Source organism: Sceloporus undulatus, chromosome 1 (genome assembly GCF_019175285.1).
Source record: "Sceloporus undulatus isolate JIND9_A2432 ecotype Alabama chromosome 1, SceUnd_v1.1, whole genome shotgun sequence".
Taxonomy (NCBI): domain Eukaryota; kingdom Metazoa; phylum Chordata; class Lepidosauria; order Squamata; family Phrynosomatidae; genus Sceloporus; species Sceloporus undulatus.
The window spans coordinates 238,611,410-238,630,646 of record NC_056522.1 but is presented as its reverse complement, the minus strand read 5'-3'; the positions used below and the strand labels follow the sequence as shown (position 1 = coordinate 238,630,646).

At 38.4% G+C, this 19,237-nt stretch overlaps 1 protein-coding gene across 1 annotated transcript; it reads left to right on the top strand.

The window, feature by feature from the left end:
• The first annotated feature begins 6,859 nt into the window (after positions 1–6,859).
• Positions 6,860–18,155, top strand: LOC121930605 (tetraspanin-6-like). The gene is made up of 7 exons (XM_042467195.1): positions 6,860–6,934; positions 9,921–10,109; positions 11,238–11,312; positions 12,594–12,689; positions 13,542–13,691; positions 16,875–16,958; positions 18,048–18,155. Exons 1-7 carry the CDS (start codon positions 6,860–6,862, stop codon positions 18,114–18,116), a joined length of 738 nt encoding a protein of 245 aa, XP_042323129.1. The 3' UTR covers positions 18,117–18,155.
• The last annotated feature ends 1,082 nt before the right edge of the window (positions 18,156–19,237 follow it).

The following is a 19,237-nucleotide window of genomic DNA, read 5'->3' as shown; positions in this document are numbered from 1 at the left end:
CTAAAATGAGTTACAGTAAAATCTAGCCATTGGATACGGAGCAATGGAAATGGAAATGGGGGGGAGACAAGGATGCCGCTGCAGAGCTCTTGAATTACAGTTGCCAGTTGAAACTACCAAGAAGTACAATGCAGATATATATTTTTAAAACTGTATATACAAGTCCATTTTTAACAGCAATAAGAAAGGGCAATAAAGCCAGTGTTCTTACCATCAGCATATATACAGTAGCATCACTAGGGTTGGCATCACCTGCTGCAGTAACTCATGGTGTCACACCCCCCCCCCATTGACCTCCCCTGAAAGCACACCATATGGAATCCTTAATAATGTTTTTTCTATTTGTGTTATTCATAAATCATATTTCCCATATATCACTGAAAGTAATAGTAATAGTTGAGACATAGACAGCTAGCAAAATTAAAATATACCTTTTAATTACAGTATCATATGCACAGCCTATATGCATGCATATGATGCTGTACTTTAAAGGTATACATAGTTCCATGCAGTTAAAGTCAAAATTTGGTAAGATGTGATGTTTTTTAAGAAAATCGAAAGAGAGTTTTGTTTTGTTTCTTAAACCGAGGCCTCTCCTTTCTCCACCCACTGAACTTGGTCCCACTCATGCTGTGATAGCACTGTTATTCCACTTTAACTGCTATGGATGCCTCTTTTGGAATTCTTGGGTTTGTAGCTCAGTGAGGCCTAAGGGCTCTCTGGCTGAGAATTCTAAATGTCTCTCCCTAAACTGCAAGTCCCAGGATTTCACAGGAGGCAGCCATAGCAGTTAAAGTGGAATAATACCACTATAACAGTGTAGTGTGATATTGTCCTTAGGCTGTAATTGAAAACACAATTAGTTGGATTAAGAACTTAGTATAGACTCTCCAAGGAGAAAAACATAATAACACTAAATATTGTGTCTTATTGCACTAAATTGTTTCAATTATTTGAGAATGTTTAGCTGGACAAGCCCATACATGTCAGAATTTAATGGAACTTACGCCTCCACATTACTACTGATTACTGTGCATGTAATTGTTCTAATAGCAGCTTTTTATGTTTTTATATTCGGCTGGTTTTAGCAATAATATAATTTGGGTTTTATTTGTTTTTAAGCTAAGGGGGTCCAACCAGAGCAGGCTTATGTTTGTGCAGCAAGAGAATTATTAACTGGCCCAAGTTCACAAAGGGAGTGGGGATTTGTTCTTTGTCCATCACTTAATTCCTCTACAAGACTGTATGAAAAGCACTTTGTCATATGCAAGTATTATACATTTGCGAAGTCTTGATGCTGCATATTAAAGACAAGAATCACACAATCACTTGAGCAGAACAAAATGGTCAAGGTATTTGAAGGGAGGAGATGGGGACCCCAAAACAATTCAGATGAGATACAGCCTGGATCTGGAAGCTGACAATGAAGGAAGCTGAGGCAATGGTGGAAGGGCGGAAGGAAGGAGATCTTGCCCTGGAGCAGAAAAACCTTCACTCTGCTCCTGTTTGAATGTATGTCACTCTGTACACAAGCTACTGTGACATTCGTGAACTAAAAATAGGGTTACATTTGCCTCATACTTATTCTTTGTTATCCTGCTTCCCTGTTTCCTGACCTTCCTTTCCTGGCTTTCTCCAAGGCTAAAATATAGATTGAAAGATCCTAGGGAAGGAACAATAAGCACCGGTAACACCGGTATCTACAAGACAGAAAGAATATTTTAAAAACAAGATTGTCCAAACCTGTAAGAGAGAATCAATAGGTTCAAAGTTTGGAAGTAAAGTCTTATTTGTTACTTCAGTAAGTAGAGTTTGGGGAGGGGTTGTTTTTGTTTTTGATTTCCCCCCCAATATGAGGCTGCAACAGTGTTACTATTTTGCCTGTGACAGCCAGAGGTGTTAATACATTATTTTTCAGAATAATTTAATGGGAATTTTACCTTCCACTCATTACTTAATGTGTTCTCACTCAGTCAGAACAAGGTGAGAGGAAAGTGTTGCATGGGTATCTACCAATGTAAACTTTCTTTGCGGGGTGCTGTGCAGCTAGCAAGGAGCAGACAGAAAAGGATAAAAGGGAGGGAGCAACCTGTCCACAGAAAACATGAGCTGTATCACAGACTTGGGATAGTTGGAAATTAAAAAAAAAGTTACTTGCTCTTTCTGCCTTCCTCTATTCTACCCCAATGAGAGACTGCTGCCCTTGCCAGTGAGTGAAAGGGATAGTCATGTGAAAGGATGAGGCAGAAGGTTGTCTTAACAGCCTGGCTGCTCCAAACACTATTGTTTATTTTGCTTTGTATTGATTTATATCATTTTGACTCAAGTTACTTGACTATAATGCCAGCCAATGCTCTTCCTTTTGAACAGGTGTGGCTTGTGACTTTGTTGGTATGACTGATCTAGACATCTCATTTGAGTATGCTACTTGTGTTGTTGCAGGAGAATTTTCTCAGTAACAATATATTGTCATGATCTATTTCTGTTATAATGTGATGTACATTGCGATGGTTTGCTCTTGAATGGGTAAGATCTATTAGCTCGACAAAATACCTGTCCCTGCTGGAGATGAAAACTACTAGGACTAGTTTGGTGACATGAATCAGCACTACTGCCTCCAGTTTTTAAACATTCTATGCAGGTTTGGCTCTGGAGACTGTAAATATTTTGCATAATTCACCACTGCACTACTTTCCCCATGTAAGCACGCTCACTGCTTGAGATGCTTATAGAACACCTTTCCATGATAGCAGGAATTTTAAAAGCTCTATGGGTGGATAGCTTTGGAAAATCTTTTGTTGTATTGCTGCCTCTGCAAGCATATGTAACATTCTTTCTTGGGGGGTTCAGTCTTAGTAGGTAGACCTTATTGGCTTCTGAGGGAAATGTCTGCATACATTTATCTATGCTTTTATATTTGTAAATAAAATAAATATTACAAAAAATATCATAAGTTGTTGAATACTCTTTCAGAGGAAACACTACTTTTGAAGCCCTTAATTATATGCTGGTTTGTAAGGTGTGGTACAGACGGCACTAATGCACAGTGCTGGTGCTGTACTATCGTTAAGGGACTGTGCAGCAACCACATGGTCCCTAACCCTAGTATGGCTTAGTGCCGTAACAATGACAGTGCCCTGTATACGCATAGGCACTGCCATTGTTACGTAAGCACTGTGCGGCATCCACAAGTTGCTGCATGGTGCTTATGTAACCAGTGCACCAGTGGCACACTGGTTACGCTGCCCCTGCGGCTTTAAAAGAACCCATTTTTTGCAGGTTCTTTTTCCTCTGCAGTGAAGCCATGTGGTTTGGTGGCTATGGCTTCCCTGCAGAGGAAAAAATGCCACTGCCAGCCCAGACAACGTGGAAGGTATGTACCGAGCCTTAGATGCTTATAGTCAAAGCCAGGATCAAATATATTGTATTTCACAATGATTCTGAGTTTTCTTTGCACTAGACCTGGTGGGGTTGTTTGCATGTGAACATACTGCACATTGTCTAACATGAGTCTCATCTGAATATCACACATAGGTTGGGTATAGTCCAAACCCTAACTTTTTACTTTTGGGAGCTCCTTTTACATGTGGATGTTGCGCCCCTCCCAACTCAACTAGTACATGAATTAAATATTTTGTTTGTTTAGTGTGCATATTTTCATTCACACATTCATACATATTAATATTTTAACATTTTATAAAGAAATAACATCATTCAAATTAGAACAGTTTTGTTTAAGTAAATTCATTGTTTTACTCAATGTGTGTATACATTTTACACATAAAAACATTTGGGAAGAGGAGGAGGAGACAGGATCAGGGTCTCCAAGTCTTATGCTCCCCCTTGAGCAACTCTTTCACCACCACCACCCCGGGTATAGAACCACAGGTATAGTCTATTGCACTACATTTAATATGCTTGTTTAATATCTCACTTTTCCCCCAGTGTGGAATTCAAGGTGGTTTACAACATGGATTAAAAAAAAATGCAGCTTAAAGCCAGTCAGTCACAACATTGAAGAGCATTCTGTTTTATTGTGCATGGTGTTTGGGTTGTATTCATAAAATTTATTATTATTTATTTTTATTATAAACTTTGTTTGCCTTGTGTCATATCACATTATGTTGTATATTATGTTTTTGTAATCTGCCTGTTGTCATTTTTAAAAATGTCTTAATTCTTGTTTGAAAATCGGTGTAACTTTGAATATGTACACTTACCTCAGAGTAAGTCCACTGAATTCAACGCCATTTGAATTTATTTCTGAATAAACAGAAGCAAAAAGGATGGCTATCATGAGAAGGGATGACTCACTAGAAAATACAATGATGCTTGGCAAGGTGGAAGGCAGTAGGAAAAGGGGTAGGCTGCATTACCAGTGAATAGACTCAAGGAAGCCATGGCCCTGAATCTGCAAGACATGAGTGGGGCTGTTGAGGACAGGGTGACTTGGAGATCTCACATTCATAAGGTCACCATAAGTTGAAGTTGATTTGATGGCAGTTATCAACAACAAGAAGAAGAAAGGTAGCACTATTGAGTTGCTTATTTTTCACTGTTCCACACTCTTAATCTTTGCTTTCACACATTCAGAGTTTTTTGTGTGTGATGTATGTTTTTGGAACAGACATTACTTTGGCAGTACAAATTCCATAATATGAAGACATTCCGGTATTTCAGAAGAGAGCCTGTTTCTCTAGGTTACTGGCAGTAGAAAGACTGCAATGGCAGCACATGTACAACCTTGTGTTTATTATGGTAACACTTTAATCTCAAATGAAGTCAATTATTGAAGCAGCTGGAGATGGGAACTGGAACAATGGAACAGTGACATTCTTGGATTTCTCTGTAATGTACTTAACTGGAAAGGAAGAGAGTGTATATATGCAGGGTCAAAGAATACAGAGTATTAGCCCAGAAGGGAAAATATCTTTTTACACTTAATTCAGTAAAAACAACAAATGAAGAGACTTCAGACCACTTGGGAACACTTCACACATTTAAACTGATAGAGGGAAATTTCTGTTAAGCAACCCTTAAATTAAATACATTAAATTAAAAACAGTGTGTCCCAGCTTATGTTATCCTTCCATAATATATAAAATTGATTAAGAATATACTCTAAAAGCTGTTTAATGTATAGCTGTACTTACATCATGTGCAGACCATGGAACCTTAGGCTCCTGTATACTCACTTGGGTCTTCTTTGAAACATCAGCCCTAGAGAATGAGGGGGCCCTCGCTGTCTGCCAGAAAAGCCTATAACTTTCTAATGATTGTCAGTTGCAAAGCTCTGAACATCAACGCTTTTGCACTGGCTGAAGATCTGCAAGCTTCAAGAATAGTAATAATAATAACACAAATCCCCTTAGGTTTGTCCTTGCCAAGTGAGACACTGCCAGGTTTTGAATATGGCTGAGATTGCTTTGTTCATGCACTTTAAAAGCCAAGCTATGGGCTGGGGGACATAATGGTGAAATGCTGGGAGCTAGTCCATACTTGGAAGAAAGAAAACAAATGGAGGGAATTGAATAGACTGCTGGTTTTAATACAAGTTGGCAAGAGGGTTCCATTAGATTTTCCATGCAGGTGCATATACTGTATTACTGTTCTTAACACCCTGCTTTAATGCTGCTCTAATACAAGCTGTTGTTCGCTGGGGAAGGAGAGCTGCAAAACACAGATACTTTGAGCTCTGTTGCTAAGGGAGCACAGAGCAAAGAACCACCCCATTCATCAAGATGAAATTTTACCTGGTTAAAAAAAATAGAATTATTGGCCACAAGGATTATTTTTTAGATAATGAAATGTATATGGTGATTATTCTTGTCATGAGCACTTCAATTTCAGATAATAACTAGTAAAACAGAAAAGGAAAACTTGTGGTTCACCAGATGTGTTGGACTTTAATTCCTATCAGCCCTAGCCAGCAATGGTTGGGGATGGTGGGAGTCATTACCCAGGAACATCAAGGAGGCACTTTCTGTGCAACATCTGTGGAAGAAAAGGGGTGGCTGAAAAATATTTTTAATTTCACTATGTATGTCCCAAAATCTGTCCTATATGTGCCGCTTCACTGTTGCCACCTTTCTTTCAAAGGCCAATATAATCCACAGATAACCTTGGGCTTTATTAAGGAACTTGCAGCACATAGGCACAACTGCGTACCCTCCAACTGTCCCAGTTTGGCAGAGATCATCCTGATTATTGCTCTATCATCCCACTTTTTCAAATCCTTTTGAAAAGTCCCAGTTTCTCTCTCTTCCTCCTTTCACCTCATCTTATTTTAAGTTGCTGGAAACTGAGTTCAAAAGTAGTTTGCACTAACTTTATTCAGGGGTGTGTGTGTAGGATAGTGGGCTCAAGCAAAAGCAAACCATTACATCCTCTCCACACTTGTCTGTTCTTTCTTGTTAATAACTGTTGCCATCTTAACTACACTCTGCTGTTGTTTGGCCACACCTGTTCCATCAGTTTTCATCAGTGAAATGCTGGAAGGCAAGCAACTCTCTTACCTTGCTTATTTGCAGTTAGCAGGCAGGCAATTAGCATTACAAATGAGCTTCTGTCATGATCCATTTACTGGCAACTCAATATGTGCAGATGAAGTAAGTTGTTTCAGGAGCAGACCAATGCACTGCATTTCCTCAGCAGGTTCTACTTGCTTCAGTTAGTTGTTCCAGAATAAGGAATTCTTAACAAATCTGGTTCACTAAAAAGGTCATGTACATTTGACCTAAAAAGAAGCATTAGCTTGAAATTGGTGTCAAGTGTGATAACTGGAAACTGATTAGTGTCAGTATATCTGTTCTCTTCACTAGTGGTTCCAGGACACATAGGACAGAAATCAACAAACAGAATGAGGGGGAAAGGAGTTTCTAATTGGGAGAAAGTAGTTAAGATTTGTTTATGGCTAGCTATCTCACTTTATTGGGTAAGGATTTTTTTCCATAACAAGTTTTCTGTCCAAATATACTTAGATCTTGCTATGTGCTTAGATGTTGGCATTAGATGTTGGGAGCTTAATATGTTTAGTAATTGCTCTGTTAAGTCACTGTAGGAGAACTGTAGATATATTATTTAGGCTTTCACAATGTTATAAAGTTAGTAAACAGAATCACTTTAAACAGGCTAAACTAGTCCAGTTCAGATGTTTCTGGTTCAGTAGTACAGGTTGAGTCTCCCTATCTGAAATGCCTGGAGCCAGAGGTGTTTTGGAGTTTGGATGGGGGATTTTGGATTTTTTTTTATTTTTTGCATTTTGGAATATTTGCATATACATAATGATATATCTTAGTGATCAGACCCAAGTCTAAACATGAAATTCACTTCTTTTTATGCACCTTATAAATATAGCCTAAAGTAATTTTATATTTTTGTTTATATTTTAAAATAATTTTGTGCATGAAACAAAGTTTGTTTACAGTGAACCATCAGAAAGCAAAGGTGTCACTATCTCAGTTACCCACAAGGAATATTTTGGATCTGGGAATTCCAGATAAGGGATACTCGTACAAATAGAAACTTTCTAATATATTCTCAGAGTTCATAAGCACTTAAGGTCTTAAACCAACAGTGGCAGTGTATATCTACTCTAGTGTAAGTGGCATTTTCTCACTTATACTTATTCCCCAGCTAAATGGCTATAGAAGTGGCCCCCAAACTGTGTCCTTTAAGAGAGTTTGGACTTCAGCTCCCAGAATGCCAAACTATTGGCCAACATGGCTGAGGTTTCTGGGAGCTGAAGTCCAAAATCTCTTAAAGGGCACAGTGTGGGGACCACTGGGCTATAGGATTCTTCCATGGGAAGCTGGAATCCTTTTCAGGCATTTTATGTTAATGCTATCCAAAGAGCTCATAGTTGCCTGACAAGGCCTGAGAATGCCAATAAAATACACTAGCTTTGATAGCCTAAGGGAAATTTTGGAAATTGAGATCCAAGAAAACTTTTCTGAATTTGGGTTCTTTTAATCTAGAACATTCTATTGACACAGTCAAGACTAGTCAAGGCCACCCTGTCTTTAAAACAATATTCTCTTGAAACACAGTTAAGAAGAGGAAATGTCTGATCTGTCTATCTATCTATCCATCCTGTGTGTGTTTAAGGAGAGAGCCAGTGTGGTGCAGTGTTTTGTGTGTTGCCCCAGGACTCCAGGAGACTGGAATTCAAATCCCCACTCGTCCATGGAAACCCCCTGGGCAAGTCACACTATTTCAGCCTGAGAGGAAGGCAATTGGCAAATGCCCTCTGAACAAATCTTATCAAGAAATCCCTGTGATAGCTTCACTTTCAGGTTGCTATGATTCAGAAATGACTTGAAGGCACACAATAGTGAGAGAAAAGGCCAATGGTTAAATTTGCCTAGTATTGTGTGAACAAGTCTATTCTAGTCCACACTAGTCTTTTTTCTCTGAGCTGCTATCTATTTGCAGGCTTACATTTAGCAATAGCAAGTCCATTTGTATACCACTTATCACTGCTGCACTTAAGCACTCCCTGAGCAGTTTACAATATATAAGCTAATTGCCCCCAACAAGATGGTTACTTCTTTTAGCAACCTATGGAAGGATGCAAGGCTGGGTGGACCCTGGAGCCCTGCCTGGGATTGAACTCACAACCTTGTGGCTGCAAATGGGATGCAGTACAAGCATTTAAACACTGTGCCATCAAGGCTCTACTGTATACTGCCCTCTGTATCCATTGACTGGGAAAAACCAAGGTTCTGATAACATGCCCACCATTAAATTGCCAAAGATCCATTCAAGAGCCTTTTAATAAAACTTGTGAGTACACTTGCCCTCCTTTTTAAGATGTGGCTAATTCTCAGGTTTAAATCATTTGGAGTAATCTTGGAATGCATTGTGGCCCTGTAGCTAGTAAATGGCTCCTACTATTCTAATACAGAGCCAATGTCTTGTTTATAGTAACCTTGGTAATGTAAAGCTTTTTGACAGACAAACAAAATTGCTTCTGTCCTCACCTTTCATTATAGTAAACATTGCTGATGTATGGTAAATAGTTGGGTCTGTATTGTTTCACCCAAGGATAGGCAATAGAGAGGTGGCATTACCATCTTACTTTAAATCCATTAATTACAATTGGCTAGTTTTATTTTCATGGTATTGATTCAAATGTTTATTTTCTTATTGTTGCTGTGGGGAACATAAGTTGTTCTTCCAGTACATAGTCTTTGTCACAACATCTTGTTGTCTAAAGTACCATTTTAAGAGGCATGGGTGCATCTACACTGTTGAAATAATGCAGTTTGGCACCACTTTAAGTGCTATAGCTACATCCTGTGGAATCCTGGGATGTGTAACTTTACAAGGTCTTTAGCTTTCCCTGCAAATGTGTGCTGGTGCCTCACAAAAGTACAATTCCTAGGATTCTGTAGAAAGGAGCCATGGCAGTTAAAGTCGTGTCGAACTGCATTATTTCTAGTGTAGATGCATCCATAGGCTTTTTACTCCTTTTCTTTCATTAACAGTATAGTAGTATTTTTCTTGTATGATTCTTATGATAAAGCTTTTTTTTTTAAATATTTGTATTAGTGGTCTCCATGAAAGAGAAAAACACTCAAAAGGCATATGTAAAATTTTAGAAATGTTTTAATTACTGATTAGATAAACTCAATCACATTTCTTCCTTCCAGCCATACCCATTGTGACTTTCTAGTTTATAGGATGGGAATATAGTTCTAATTTATGTTGAAACAAAAGGGAAATTGCACTTACCGATAACTTAATCCTGTTCTATAGTGCACTGTCTTTGCCTTAACTAAAAATAATAATAATTACATTTTCTGAGACAGACTTCAGTCTGCTATGGACTAGGAATAATGTAATTAGGGAAAACGAGATTCATATCTATTTGGCTGTTATAACTTCTGTTAGTGACTCTTTAATATTTGTAATTCTAGATTTCTGGAGTTGTGTTGATATGCATAGGAGTGTCTACCCAAGTGAAACTCCGGGATACTTTTGTGGTGTTGAACAAAGGTGCTTCAGAGGTTCCTGCAATCATAATGGTTGCTGGCACACTTATAATCATCATTGCAGGCTTTGGGGCAATTGCTTTGCTAAAATGCAACCCTAAAATGATCAAAGTGGTAAGTGATTCAAGTAGGATCCAGAACTTATTTTTACTTGAAAACACACACATAGAGTGTTTTATTTAACGTCAAATATCATCAAGAGTAGTCCTTGTCTTGTGACATCCTGGTCACCACTCCTGTTTTAAAGAGACAGGTGAAGACTGAATCAAGAACTGCTATGTCTTGGGAGTGGAGTACATGCTGCTGTCCTGATGTTATGGGACTGCAACTCCCATTTCTACCATAGTTGTATCCTAGTTGCAGTGCTTCTACAAACTAAGCTCTTGTCTGGCCTGTGGAACCTGAAGGACAAGCCAAGTCTTCAAATTGGTTAACTTTTCCTTTATTTCTGTGTAATAGCTTTATGGTAGACAGCAGTCTTGAGAGCACAGGTAAAGAATAAACATATAATTGTTAATTAAGGAGGTGCACCCTATTTCCAAGAATGAAGATTACAATCATGCACAGCTAATTTGTCTCCCACATCCCCTTAGGAACTGTGAGAAATCAGTTTTACTAAGTAACTACTCATTGTATAATGACTGTATTTAGAGCAAATAGCAAACTTGGAAGGACATAATGTACCTATTTTGAATTAAATGAACTTCCAAGTATACTTCATAATAGGTACAAATCATGCCTAGTTAGGTAGCTGTGCTCCATCTGAAATGTTGGGCCCTTGATGTGGTGGGAAAAAATGACTCAGTGTAAGTGTGCACTTGCTGGTTTTTTTTATCTTGAACAAAGGCCCCCAAATATGTTTACTTGAACAAGAATGTATAAACAGTGGCCATTCTCTAATCATAGCAGGTTATTTTACCATGTATGGTGCTAGTGGCTCAGCCTGGACATGATCAGTGATTTTTTTTTTTTTTTTTACTATTCTTAATCATTACTTCATTATCTCTGTTCTGTGTCAATATATCAGCGCCAACAGTAATGGATTAATGTTGAGTTTGGCTCTGTAGGGATCATAAAATCAACTTGGCATATTAGATGGATTACAAATTGGACTGAAGGGTGAGGGGAGCGGGAATGGATAAATAATATTGAGAAAATAGCAATTCTGTTTTATCAAGATGCCATCCTGATCTTGTTCTTAAGTCACTGGCCATTCAACTGAGAAGTCCTTTCTGTTACTAGTTCACAGGCATATTGCTGGCACACCTGAGCACTGGAATTGTAGTTGGTGCTGTTGCATATGCTTACAGAGAGAAGGTAAGTGTTGTGCTGAATCAAAGTCCAAATTTAGAGTTGGGAGGAGAGTAGAGAGATCTCTCACTGTAACTGTTCTGTTCTCTAAGGCCTGCCTTCTCAAACAGTGTGATGTGATGCCCCAGTTAGCTGGTTTTGGGTGACACAAAGTGGCAGCATTTGTTATTTAACCAATTACTGTTGCATTATTTTTGCTTTTGGCAAGGTTACCTGTATTGATTTTTTTTAAATCCATGGATTCATCCTTTCACCATTTGAAAATATTCAAAAATAATATAAATTCTCAAAGTAAACCTTGTTTTTGCCATTTTGTATAAGGGACACCATTTCATTATGTCATTGTATTTAATAGGACTTGAGCATCCATGGATTTTGGTATCCATGGGAGTGGGGTGGGGGGTCCTGGAACCAAATGCAGTGGATACCAAGGACCCACTATATTACTGTTAGGAAGTAGGAAAAAGGGCATTTCTTGGATTTTGTTTTGTTTTTGCCTCAGGTGCAGTGGTACAACCAGGTCTGGACTGAGAGGTGCTTGTCCAAGGGCCTGCACTCTTTGGGGAGAGTCCAAAATGGGCTCTTGATAGGCATTAAAATGTAGCACTGCTTATCTGTCCCCAAGGAAAATATTGTGGCATCTGACTGGTGAACCCTGAAGTGCACAGTGCCAAATGTAAGAGGGGAGGGATATGCCATATCACAAATCATAAACCACATTTAAAAGTTATTTGGTTTTTTTGTTTGCTAAATTCAACTACTGTAATTATGAGCTGAACCAACTAGGCATGAGCTTTGGAAACGGCAGCCAGTGATACCACCATAGTGGAACCCTCACCTGCTCCAGTTCCCTCAATAATTGTCCAGCTACAAAAGCCAGTCCTGCTTGGTTAATCTTGATGCCAGTCAGGTTCATTAAAAAGAAAAGACTTAACCATAATGTATCACAAAGCTGCAATATCAGTGTCCTTGCTGTCACAACATTTTTCTCTGGCAATGGCAGGAGGAATTGCTATAGCATTCACCACTACCAGTGCCATGACCACTAAGGAAAGAAAAAGAAGCAGGGCAGTAAGGAGAGTTTGGCCAGGAGTAGGCTCCGTAGAGAACACATCTGTTTTTCTGTCAAAATAATGTCAGCTACAGTTAATAAGTACTGTACCTTGATTTCTGGAAGGCAGCAAATTGCCTTGAGGCTCCCCTGTTCTTGCAGAGGGATAGACCACTACTGTAACTGGAATTACAGGAATGCTTGTTGCATCATCCTCTATGTTTCTATTAACACAGTTACATCAAATATTACTGAAAGATGTCTTGAAGACCTTGGACAAGTATAGCGAAGAACTGCAGATCACCAAAGCTGTGGATAGCCTACAGAGACAGGTAAATAAGATTTTCTCTGGGAGAAATTAAATGGTAAAGAGTAGAGAACTACTCATAAAACTCAACATTCTGGTTACAGTCAAGAAGCTCAAACATTCATCAATCCATTCCCCTGTGCTTTAACAGGTTAACTATAGACTTGCCTATCTTTATTTAGGAAATAACTTGATCAACCAAGGAACTTATCCTATGAACAAATAAACTGGCTTACCTCTTCTGGCTTGAATTCAGGATCCAGGATGTCCCCAGATATTATCTTACCTAAATCACTGTCTGTCTAGCCAGGATACCAGCAGCTGGGTGCATCCTGAGTTGAAGCCTCATTCAGCCAGCCAATTTTTGAAGTCGGAAGCTCCCCAACTTTAAAAAAGTGCTGGCTGAGCTAGGCTTTGACCTGGGAGGCATCCAGGCGGTGACATCCCAGCTAGATAGGTATGATAACATCTGGGGGCATCCCGGATCCTGAACTCAAGCTGGAAAAGGTAAACTGGCTTATTTGTTCATGGGATAAGCCAACAGGTTTGTGTGTATGTTGTGAGAGAGACCAAAAGAAGAAACAAATGAAAATGTAAACAAGAATACATTGTTCAAAGAAGACATTTAGTGCTTAACCTGCAAAAGAAACAGTGCTTGGAAAGTTACTTTTTTAAAAAGTAGTGAATTGTAGTTTTAGTTCAACAGCCCTATCCCACACAGTAGGTAGGTGCTGTTACAATTGTTGTTACTTTTAAAAAAATAGAGTATCATAAACCAGCATTTGGTAAGGGAAAAAAAGAAACTAAAATGGGAGTTACTGAGGTCATTTTCTACTGAGTTTCATTGGAACTGAAGCACTTCTCTCTTCCACTGTAGTTCCAATGTTGTGGTGCAGAGAGCTATACTGATTGGCTAAATACCACATTTGGCTCTCTCTCTTCATCTGTCCCAAGAAGCTGCTGTAAAGTACCTGTGGAAAGCTGTGTCACAGATCTAAACAAATATCCAGTAGGCATTAACCAGCAGGTAAGTTCTTTATTGTCATAAAGTGCATGTTTGATTGAAAGACATATTGTTTGTAACACCATTATGTCAGTAAACTGAACAGGTATAACATAAAAGGCAGGGTTCATGTTTCACATATTTCTGGGAACAGTCTTTTATTAATGATCTGGTTTTTATATTTTGCTCTTGCTTTTTGTGCACAGCTCTGGTGCAATAGTGGCCAGTGGCTTCAATGGCAGTGGAAGGAACTTTCCAAAGTGCTGAAGCTACTTTGGGGCTTTGGTTAGTTCCTTTAAAGATTGGATGAAAAGCAAGAGCAGATTCCCACCCTGCTGTCATTCGAGCACTTGCCTCTACTGCTCTAGTGACTTTTTAAACCCTCAAGTAGTAGTATAACAATAAAAGAACTGTTTGCATGCATAGATTGAGTCTCCCTTATTCAAATGTTTATTGATTAGCCCTTAGGCCATACCAAAATAGCACAAAAGCAGATAAAACACACTATAAAAATTCTATAGAAATTCTATAGAAATTAGAAAAAGCTAAATATAATAAATCTAAAATATGAATAAAATACCGTACAGAAACCATGTGAATGCCATACAATTTAAGTACAAAACCCATAAATGAAACAGTTATAAAACTTGACTATAAAAATCTATATAAAAGATTCAAAATAAAAAAATGGGTAAAATAGAGAGGAGGAAAATACGGCTTTAAAATGATAGTACATAAAACAAAGGATTGAACAGCAGTTACACATCAAAATTCCTCATCACCTCTACAGTTTACCCCAATTGTCCCCACATATCTAGCTCTCAACTGTATTGCTTTACATAGAAACCGAGCTGTTGTAATAGATATTTTTGAATCTTGACCACTCATGAAGTATGAAGTTCTAACATGGGTATCCCAGAACATTGATCGTTTGATATAGGGACCAAGATACTGGTCTCTTTCCTGTTGGTACAAATTACACTTAAATAGAATATGAGCTAAATCTTCAATCTCTTGGTCTCCACAAATACAAGTTCGCTCATCATAAGGAATACCATTAAATCTACCATATCTTACCATTGTGTCAAGCTGATCAAATCTAGCTCGAATAAATGCCTCCCTCAGGTATTTTGACATTTGTATTTTTAGATAGTTAGGTCTTTGGAAAGTGCATTTAAAACGGCTCAGCCTCAAGATTTTTTCAGATTTTGGAATATTTGCATATCTCCAAGATATATAGTATCTTGGAGATAAGACCAAAGTCTAAACACAAAATTAATTTATTTTGATATACTGTACACCTTATACACATAGCCTGAAGGTAATTTTATACATAATATTTTTAATAATTTTGTGCATGAAACAAAATTTGTGTACATCGAACCATCAGAAAGCAAAGACATCATTGGGGTTGTCCCCAGGAGCAAAAAGAGGTTTCACCCTGTTCTGAAGCCTACCAGTTGAAATGACACAAGTGGCCAAAATGGAAGGAAACCAAAATTAAACTGTACTCTGGGGCTGAACACTGGAGAAAAATAAGTCCAGGTTGGCTCCAGTTCAAGTCAGAAAGTGAGAACTATCACACCAGTATGCAGACTACGTCCCGGTGTGGAGATGGAGAAAGAGTCTGGTGAGCCGCCAGCATCATTGCTGCCCACAATTGCTGTCCAGATAAGGGAGACTCAACCTGTACAGAAAACTGAGTGGTCTGGTCCTTAATGTGCAAATTCTGTACCTGCACACTGGGTGAGCCAGTCTATCATTGATCTTAGCTGTCATGGTACAAAGACACTTCAGTGGGAGAGACTGCTGACTTACATTGCATCAAGAGGGTACAGTCTGTCATCGCAGGAATTCTTATCATATAACAGCCAAGATCCTACATGGACTGAGGAACTCTTACACTATGCTGGATGGAAGTCTATTATTACACACCACATTCTGGACTTGTAGCTTTGCTGCAATAACCCCTCTGACCAGCTGTTCCATGGCCAATGGAGAGTGTGGGGAATAGGAGAAATTCCTGCTCTTGCACCTGTATCTGGAGGGCCCCAGCAGATCTCAGCACTGCTGAAATCATTTTGTGGCTGGTTATGGGTACATAGTCAGATCCTTCTACAATATTGCTTGTTGAGGCATGTTGACATGGAATGGCCTTTCTGGAGGGTCTTCAGAAGTGGTATGGTAAATCGGAGTATGGTTAAGTTGGTGATACATGGTTCAGCCTACCATTGGTTCATTTACAGAACTCCTATGCTATGCTGAAACATGTAGGATTACAGCCTCTGTCAGTATTTGAGGACTCTAGGATCATCCAAGTTGATTGAGACATTGCAAGGGTGCATGGGGGTTATCTGGAGCTGGTTTTTTGTTTTTGTGGGGTTTCCACTTGTTTATTTTTGGTATTTAAAGGCACAGTAGAACAAATTGCATTTTAAGTAGTGTGTCATTTATGAACAAACAATAATACTGTTAGAAATTTAGTTAAAATTTCTTTTTATACGGTTTTTTATTTTTAGAAGTTATTGGGGAAGTAGAGGTAGTTGGATACCATGAATAGACAAGTTGGAAGTCAATTGTATACCCCTGTCCTTATAAGTTAGTGAAATAGTTATAGTGTGTAGTTTTTGTAGATGCTGTAGTAGAAGGAGATAATGTATTTTGGTTTGGTTTTTTGGGTATTTGTTATGTTTGTAATACTTGTATGAGTGTTTTAGATGAATGGAATATCTGCGTCTGATTACAAATATTTATATATTTATTTAAAGGTTGGGAGCTTTCCTATTTCTGTTTTGCCCTGTCTCCATGCTAAAGAAATATCACTTGTTGGCCCTGCCTTTTGGTCAAGAACTCTATTTATTACTGAGTAGAGAGGACTTACCCACTCGGCTTTTGTGATGGCCCCCTTATGGCTGATATAATTTGATTGACATTTGAGAACCAAAGAGTAGGGCTTGTGGAGTTTACAAAATGGCTCCTCCTTTTTTCTCCTATACAGTAATTCAAATAGCCCTTCCAATATAGTTGTCTAAATGAACAGATGCTGTATTGGACGGGAAGACAGTGATTGCAATATGAAACAGCTGCTGCATTTTAAAAACTGAACTTTTATGAAGATTCTGCTTTATAATGATGGTTCACAATCCATTTGGTTTGATGGCAAGTGCTCAGATACAACAGTTAAAAGCTGTGGTTTGTCTTTTTCAGGGATGTGTTCTAAAAGTGAAGAATTGGTTTGAAAAACACATTTTTGTATTTGGAGGGGTTGGCATTTTTCTTGGACTAGCACAGGTAAGCATAAAATGTTCTGTAACCAAATGTTGAGTAAATCTAATCTGAACATTGCCTATAATGCTTTGCAAAGCAGACAAATATAAGAGCCAAGCCTTCAAAAGAGAGAAATGATAGCTGCCCCGTTCACTGAAAGATTTTGATTTCTCACTGTCCCCTTCCCCCAAAAAGAGACAAGTCTTGTCTTTGCATAGTTGGTGGTCTCATTGCAGCAATGCAGTCCTTTACTTTCAGTGGCACTTAGTCCAGATTAACATCTCATTTAATTGGGACTATATTATAATAGTGGACCCTTGGTATCCACTAGGGTTTGGTTCCAGGATCCTGTGTGGATACTAAAATCTGTGGATATTCAAGTCCCATTATATTCAGTAGTATAGTAAAATGGTGTCCCTTATATAAAATGGCAAAATCAAGGTTTGCAGCAAGTTTGCACGTGTGTGTGTGTGTGTGTGTGTGTGTGTGTGTGTGTATATATATATATATATATATATATAGAGAGAGAGAGAGAGAGAGAGTATTTTCAAGCTATAGGTAATTGAATCTGTGGATAAAAAAATGGATGCCATATACCACACACACACACACACACACACACTGATATACCATGGATATGGAGGGCCAGCTGTAGATGGGGAGAACTTTGTTCAGTTTGAAGCCTGAAAACACCTTGCCAAATTCACATTTTAAAATCAGTCTCCAGGATGGAGTTATGCTTTTGTGTGTGCACTTCTCTGAACCTTGTGATGTGGCTCTCTGAACAAAAACAAAACAAAAAAGGAATGTAAGAAAAAGGTGCCCACTAAACATGTATAAAAATTGGGGAAGGGGGAGTACATAAAAGGATGTTAAGAGGGAATTGCTTGCAGAAATGGACATATTAGGCAAAATTGCCTATTTTAAAATTAAATGGAAAGAAATATGAATTATCAGATGGATATTTGAAAAAAAACTGATGCAAACTGATGTGAATATAGGAGGAAATGATCTGAGGCATGAAAAAATGAATAAAACAGAAACCAAAGCAGACAGATTATTTTTCCATGAAACACTTACCTAACCTGTATGTGTTCTGTGCTTTCTTATCAGCTAACTGGGATCGTGCTTTGCTTTCTGCTGCTGAAAATATTAAAAGAGAATTATGAAAGTATTGAATAAGTTTAAGAAGCTGATGTTACTTTTATAGCTGAAACTGGAAGGCAAAATGTACTGTCCTTTTTGCCTTGCTAGTTATGTCATAAGCCAATAAAATGATTATATCAGCTGAATGAATGGTTTGCCTTCACCAAAAGAAGAAGCAGAAGTGCCCTTCTCATAATGAAAAGGTGTCTGAAGTACAGATGACAACAATAGTCTTCCAAACATCTCAAGTATCTCTCTGCACCACAACACTTGTGTTGAAGAAATCTTGATGATGGCTACACTAACAGGTTTTCCTTCCCACCCAACAAATCAGGAAACGTCTAGCATACCTATGGCTAGTAAGAATTTGGAACAAAATGGCACATAAACATCTTACAAAGTAGTCCAATGCATAATTGATTGAATCAAAGTCCTATTGTTTTCAAGAGGGCTAACTTTTGAGATGATACATCATAGGATGCTATCTTTTTGGAAAATTAGCCAAATCATAGGGGAATGAAGGCTGATTGGTCAGGTGAATACAACATATGGCTTGGCAAGGGTCTCATAATGAACTCTTGTGATCTTCCAAATATGTGGTAAGCATGATTCAAACAGACTTGAACAATGTAAAGAGCATTTACGCTTCTAAAAGTGCTAACAAACCCAGCCCAATGCTCCACTTAAAAAGCTTCATTGTGCTTGTGTGTACCTTCATGTTGCCTGTTGACTTATTGCAACCCCATTAATTTCATAGGGTTTTCAAGGGGTACTCAGAGGTGGTTTTGCTTGTTCCTTCCTCTGAAATATAGCCTACAGCAAATGGTATTGATTGGGGGGGGGGGGCTCCCATCCAAGTACTAACCAGAGCTGACTCTGCTTAGCTTCCAAGATCAGATGGAGTCTGGTGCATTTAGACTATGGAAAGAATCAGTAAATGTATTTAAACTGAATGGGTGTGAGAATTCAACCAATTACAGCCCACAAAATATTGTGGGGGTGGGGAGAACAGAAAGTCAGCTTGGATGGTTAGAAATAATATGGGCTTGGCTAACTGAGAGCAGGATGGAATAGTCAGGTTATTTGGCCATCTGAAAAGAAGAGGGTAGTAGTTAATTACAGAACTAGCCATGGCAGATAAGAATGGTTTTAGTTAC

Excerpts from the sequence above, each read along its gene's own strand:
- LOC121930605 (XM_042467195.1), top strand. The coding sequence starts at position 6,860 with ATGAGGGGGAAAGGAGTTTCTAATTGGGAGAAAGTAGTTAAGATTTGT. Across the intron at positions 10,110-11,237 it reads ACCCTAAAATGATCAAAGTG|TTCACAGGCATATTGCTGGC; the intron begins GTAAGTGATTCA and ends TTCTGTTACTAG. Across the intron at positions 12,690-13,541 it reads TGGATAGCCTACAGAGACAG|TTCCAATGTTGTGGTGCAGA; the intron begins GTAAATAAGATT and ends CTTCCACTGTAG.